The sequence below is a fragment of the Pundamilia nyererei genome, unplaced genomic scaffold, assembly GCF_000239375.1.
Source record: "Pundamilia nyererei isolate P.nyererei 1_Seehausen unplaced genomic scaffold, PunNye1.0 scaffold00118, whole genome shotgun sequence".
NCBI classification, from domain to species: domain Eukaryota; kingdom Metazoa; phylum Chordata; class Actinopteri; order Cichliformes; family Cichlidae; genus Pundamilia; species Pundamilia nyererei.
Window position 1 is genome coordinate 1795407 of NW_005187519.1, and position 6511 is coordinate 1801917.

The following is a 6511-nucleotide window of genomic DNA, read 5'->3' on the forward strand; positions in this document are numbered from 1 at the left end:
CTGTGAAATGCAAAATCTTGCAGTGGAGAGAATGTGCATGCTCTGCAACTTCCTCCACCTCTATCCTCCGCCCACCCCACACTCAGTCCCAGACGGAGTCGCCTTCGCTGCCAGTTGGATGTAAGTGGATGCATCTGAGCAGGCGGGCTCGCTTATGGAGGTTGCGCCTGCCATGAACAGCCTGTCCTCATATAGGAGCTCCATAATGCACCGTCAAGCAACGTGCAGACATTTTGCTTGTGCAGGCAGTCGCACTACATGTGTGTACTCTGTGTGTGCGTGTGCTGAACCTCTGAGGGATAATATATGTGTTGGAGGGTATAAAGTGTGTCCCGAGGTCAATGACCGAGAGCCATCAGTGGTGTCCTGTTACAATCCTGCCCATCAGGGTCAGGTGCGGTGGACTGGGACACGTCATCAGCGGAGACTGAAAAATCCATCATGTCGGCCTGAAATCTGATCCAGATGTTTTTTTCTTCTTCTTCTTCTTTTTTTTACAGATGCTGGCAAACCGACAGCAAAAGCCAACCAAGGCTTTCTCTGACCAAAATGCCAGTTTACAAAGGAGCCTAAACAAGCACGGGAAAGAGAAGCCAAGACAGCGAGACAGCAGAATAACACGTGCGCTCTTTGCTTTGAGAGAAACTGGGTCCCACAAATAATAAGTGCGCTCTGACCGGCTCTGCTTGTTCCAAATCCAGCTCAGCCCCGCACTTTGTTCCAACTCTGAACAGCCAACTGTACGGGGATTTGGAAGCGAGACAGCACGCAGTTCAGCTTGGCACTATTAGGTTCAATAATGGAACAAATAGTAGCCTCAAATGTACCATCTGCAGACCTCCAAAAACACTTTACTGCTTTTCTTCTCCCCATCCCCCTATAACCAGCTGAATCATGCCTCGCAGACACCAACAGGGGACACAGTCATCACTCTTGCCATCGCGTCTCAGGGACCCATTTAGGGGCCGACAACAACGGCCTCCTATCTCGCCATCAGGCCGCCGTAAAAGCATCGAATTCTAAATTGTGCCCGGAATACAGAGGGGACCGCTCAAACTGCAGGGCCTCGGCTGGAGACGGAGCTTTTAAGGCAAGCCACAGCTCATAATTCCTGTATTCAGGGGAGCTCAGTGGCATCTTCATGCTGCTACGATGAGCACAATGATCGATTTGCAAAGCTCAAATCCTTTTGCTCTCAAGGCTGCAGGGATCTTCTTATCTAAACTATAGATAGTTTTTCCGAAAGAAGAAGAAACCTTCTCCTCTGGTGATTTGTAATGGGGCTGGAGGCTTTGAATGCTTTGAGGAAAGCATGCATCTTGTCAAGCAACTGAGAGGCGACTGTAAAAACTGCATGCCTGACAGTCGGGATAATGACAACACACTTGAGTTGGACTTGACAATGTTACTGCCCCCAACTCTAAACTGTTACTATAGAAGGGAAATGTTCTTTTGTTTTGCGCCCATCTTTACATGATTTACAGCTTATACACCAAACATAAGGCCTGGAGGCCAGAATCTGAAGGCACTGGATGGTTTGGGAAAATGTGAAGGAAGGCATTTATTTTGGACTTTCAACTATATTTCAATAGAATTTAAAGCTTTTCCTACTCATAAAGAGCTCTAAAATGGCCATTCACAATAACCAAAGTAATTAAATTATAGATTTCAGTAATTTTCATTCTGAGACTACACCCAACTCTTAACTGTTACAACAGAAATGAAACGTAACAGTTAGCTTCATTTGTGCACATCATTACATGATTTACAGATATCCAACTTATTTTACATTCCTGGCAACATACAGACCACTTTGATCCTATGTGGGCCGGACTGGTGAAACTCCAGTTTCAGAAACTGAGGTACACATTTAATCAGTGAGACATCTTAATATAAGAAAAAAGTGCAGGACTCTTTGGACTTAAATTGGAAGAGGTAATTTTTTTAAATTGGACTTTTTGGCGGTCTTTATCGGTACATAAAGCTGTAAAACTTGTGAAAATACAGTTAAAACTCCAAAAGTTATGTCCTCCCTCACATATTCCAAAGCCATCCACTGGGCTGGTTTGGAGTCTCTGCCAGGTGAATTTTGGCCGCCGGGCCTTATGTTTAACACCACCTGCCTTACACCTTAGTAGGCCAACAAGCATTTCCATTTTGCTACAATTCTTCTAGAAGCAAAGTCTTAAAAGTCAGCAGCCATCTCTGGATTTGTGTTGCCTCCCAAAACCAAAGCGAGGATCTTTCACTTGTTAGACCAGACACAATGGAGCCACTTCCAGTCAACAACACTAAACAAAAGAACATTTAAAAAGTAGAACCTCTCTCAGTTACATTTCTACATTAAGTTAACCTTACTTATGAGAAAGTAAAATATGCAAATCTTTTACAAAACAAGTAACATCAATTTAAGAGGAGGTGAGTCGTACTAGCTGTTTATTGTGAGTGTGCAACAGTTAGCTTTGTGGGGGTGTGGGGGTTCCTAAGCAACCCCCAGAGACTGCTCTGGGTTCAGTTTAAAAAGTTTAAAAAGTTTTAAGTATTTAGCACTATCTTGTAGTAGTTTCATTCAATTCCATTTAGTTTAACTTATATTACGCCAAATCACAACAACAGTCGCCTCAAGGCATTATTTAGTATTTGTCTTTTTTTTTGTCTCTCTGTTTAATGCCTCTGGTTTGAAGTTAGCCAGCTAACTTTAACTTAACTACACTGCATGTGGGCAATTTGCAGGCAAGGCAACATCACCAAGGTCCCAGAGTTGTATTAGCCAGAAGAAAGGCAGGTCACGGTCAGTTTGATCTTTCCATTTAGCCCAGGCTGAGGGCAGATTCAATCACAGAATTCATCTATGACATTACGTTTACCATTTTTTTTAAAAATCCCAAAACTACAGCTAATCACACAAAATGATGCCAGACATCCTGGCAAAAAACGAGCCGATCTAAATCTAAAACAGTCAAAGACCAAACAGAGCCCATAAACAGCGATTCCAATAAAAGAAAGCTGACATTTCCCACCCTCACAGAGAAGAGCTTTGCCCACATATCCAGCTGTCTTCTCTCTTCCATTTGCATTAGGTATTGATTTTAAAATGCAGGCTGTGGGTGAGAAGCAAGAGAGAGCGAGAGAGAGAGCGAGAGAGAGAGAGAGATTCATTCCATATGATGGCCCCCACATGCAATTTAAGAAAAAAATCCCCTGACAGGAGGATAGGCAGGGAGTTGGAGACTTGTTATGAAAAGATGCGTCGGTGGCTAACAGTAGGATGCCAATTAGGCTGCTTGGCCACAACCAGTCACGCACCGGTTTCTCCCTCTTTCTCTCTCCATCCCCTCCCTCCCTTTACTCGTGGAGCATAGAAGTGGGGAAAAACTCAAGCTCATATTTCATGAACAATACCGGCATCAGATTTCTGTGCTGTGATTTTTTTTTCTCCCCCTCCTTGTCCGGTAATTCAAGTGCAGCATGGAAAGCATCCTCTCCAGCATCAGCAGCAGCAGCAGCAATGCAGGTGGGCTCTTATTTGGACACACAAATGGAAAAGAGGAAAGTAGGAGGCATGTTTGGGGGAAGATGTCCCTCCTCTGAGTGACAGTGGGACACCAAACCGAAGCAGTGAAGGGGCAAAATGTAAAAATGAATCATTTGTTCGTTAAAAAAAACTCCGATTTGAAGATTTTTTTTTTCTAACACACACACCCACACCATCATCACCACCACGCAATGAATAAATAAACCCAGCTCTGGTGCCATTTTTTAAAACAGTTTTACAAACTAAAGAAAGAAGAAGAAGAAGAAGAAGAAGAAGAAGAAGAAGAAGAAGAAGAAGAAGAGACGCGTAAGCGCAGATGGCGTGAAGTCTCTCCGCGCACCCCGGCGCCATGTGGCCGCGTGAAACCCAGAGCTTTACACAGCATCTCTCCGTAGACACCCGCTGAATTTGATGAAGCAAAAGGGGGATTTAAAAAAGATGAACAAATAAAAAAAATGTGGACATTACTGGTGACAGCTTCTTCCCTCACCTCCTTCTTCCCGTTAATGCTGCTACAGAGCCAGACGCGTTGGGGGATCTATTATGGATAGGAGAGGGGAATTCTTTTCGTGCACGAGGGTTCAAACCTGAGTAATCTGAAGGTTGCAAATCTATTATTTACGTCTAATTCACTCCCTGTTCGAGTGCTCATCTTCACCTCCCCTTACATCATATTTGACAGCTTTATTACGCGCTGCTTTGCGTCCGCATTTTATGCACTTTGCTCATTTATCGGGAAAAACCTGCCAGATACACGAGTGCGTGTTTCTTCTTTTTCTTCGAAAGTTGTGCATCCCGAGCGCAAATTTGCGAGCTCGCGGCTGAAGCTGGCACAGCCGATGCTGAAAGCTGAAAGTTGACACGTACCTGCTGCCAGTTCTCCTCCAGCGAAGGCATGGCCGAGAAGTAGCCGGTGTCGTGCACGAGCTGAAGTTCCTGAAAGATACTGTGGTTCGCCAAGACATCCATGCTTTACGCTCTGGTGATGGGAAAACAAGAATGATCCACAGGGAAGGGGGTGGGAAGCAGAAGAAGAAGGAGAAGAAGAGGAAAAATCTATATATGTGTGTATGTGCCTCCTCTCTGGGCTCTGTCAGACCTCTAAATCCACTTCTTTCATATTAGTCCTTAAACAGGGACGTTAACGGCTGAGCGAGGCGGCTGGCTTCCCCGTACCTGCGCGCATTCTCGGGAGTCGGTGCGTAAAGAGGAGGCTGGAGGTGATGGAGGCTCCATGCGTATCCGTGTTGCCAAAATAGACACGCGATAGGGGAACCGAAGGAGGGGGTGGGGCTTGGTAAACGAAGGGGCGTGGTTCGGGTTGTCAGTCAAGCCCCTTTTAAGGCGAATGGGCGGTTCGGGAGGCGTTAGAGCGGCTGGGAGAGCGTGCAGAGGCGGGGTTGGAGGGGGGGTTTCGCCGGGCAGGATTGGCTCCCGTGTCCAGTCACTCACGCCAAATATGGGCTCGATAGGTGAGCTATTTATGGATGGGTATATTAGATTTGGATGAAGGTCTGAAAGACTAGTCTGAGAGGCGAAGCTGTGGTGTAAACATCATGTGCTAACAAACGGGAGCGAGGAGCGGTGCTGATAGCCTCCTATATTGTTCCCCACAGTGCAAATGTTTAATTATAAAAAAGAGCTGCAGGAATATAGGAAAGCATATTCCTGCAGGGATTATGCTTTTAATGAGTTTAGAGTCAACGTATCGCACTTAATGGTGTTTTAATCTCCTGTAATGTTGTTTCAGGGCTTCTGCAGAGACTGTGCTATTACTGTACAGGCAGGAATCTCATTAAAGTGACCCACACAGCAAAACGTGGTGGGAAAAAGAAAAGTTCACAGTGTGTCTGCGAGTGTGTGTGTGTGTGGAGTGATAAATAAGTATCCAAATCTTCCACCATGAGTCTTGTTTGGTGGTGTGAGTAATCCCGCTTATTCGCCGGCGCCCCGTGTAAGCCATCGAAATTGTACACTTCCACACGGGCTCAATAGTCCCTCGCACACACAAGGAGAGAGGCAGAGACTGCTGCTGTCTCTAATCTTATTACAGCGCTAGGGGAAGGCTAGCTGAGGGCCCCGGCTCCGCAATTTACACATGGCATCTTCGGGAGGGAGACAGATGATGAAGTTCCTGCTGACATTTATCCATTTGACACAACTCACTCCATCTTTCTTTGCCCTGCCTTTCTATTTGTCTTCCTGCTTTCTTTTCAAATCTTCACCTTTCTTTATCTGTGAGCCCCCCACCACCACCACCACCACCCACAATCATCTTGTAGCCCAGTCAGAATTTCATGAGTTTAATAAAAACATATAGCAGGAGGAAAACACATGACAGAGACAGCTACAGTTGCCATGTGCTTTCTGGAAAACAGTCGAAGTGTGCTCGTCCCTGTTTAGGGAATCTCTTCATGGCTGACTGAGGTGTAAAATATTTACAAGATAAATCCTGTTGTTTTTATGCATTCTTCATGCGGTTCCTTGGGTTTATCAAAGAGGCAGACGAAAACTGACAAAGGGCTAAGACTGTTAAGTTGTTGTTGTTTGTTTTTAAATCACCGCGTACGGTGTAGAGTTTAAATTTGCTGGCGCTTTGTTCATTGCAGCAGTTTTAGGTTAAATTCTGTACGTAAATGTCCTTGCGTATTATTTGTTATTTTTATTTTACTGTTCTGTGTGAAAAATGTTATATTCATGGTGAATTTCCATTATAATAATGACGTCAGTCTGCCATCACACACAAACTATACTGTTTAACTGTTAAACTCACATGGCAGAGACTTGACACATTTAGGCATGCAGACATGGTCAAGATGACTCGCTGAAGTTCAAACTGAGCATCAGAATGAAGAAGAAAGACAATTTATGGTTGTCGGTCTGAGTATTTCAGAAACTGCTGATCTGCTGGGATTTTCCCACACAACCATCTCTAGGGTTTACAGAAAATGGTCTAAAAAAGAGAAAATCTCCAGT

At 44.8% G+C, this 6511-nt stretch overlaps 1 protein-coding gene across 2 annotated transcripts in view; it reads right to left on the reverse strand.

Annotated features, from left to right (window-relative positions):
- The window catches only part of LOC102193214 (Krueppel-like factor 7), a 51726-nt gene extending 46950 nt beyond the window's left edge, over positions 1 to 4776 (reverse strand). The window contains exons 1-2 of one of the 2 annotated variants that reach the window (XM_005742256.1): positions 4712 to 4745; positions 4403 to 4514 (exon numbers count right to left, since the gene is read on the reverse strand). In XM_005742256.1, coding sequence (XP_005742313.1) covers positions 4403 to 4504 — 102 coding nt within the window. In that variant the 5' untranslated portion in view covers positions 4505 to 4514; positions 4712 to 4745. Of the gene's footprint in view, positions 1 to 4402 lie in introns of both variants that reach the window. The other variant, XM_005742255.1, reaches the window with a different exon arrangement.
- Positions 4777 to 6511: the final 1735 nt, after the last annotated feature.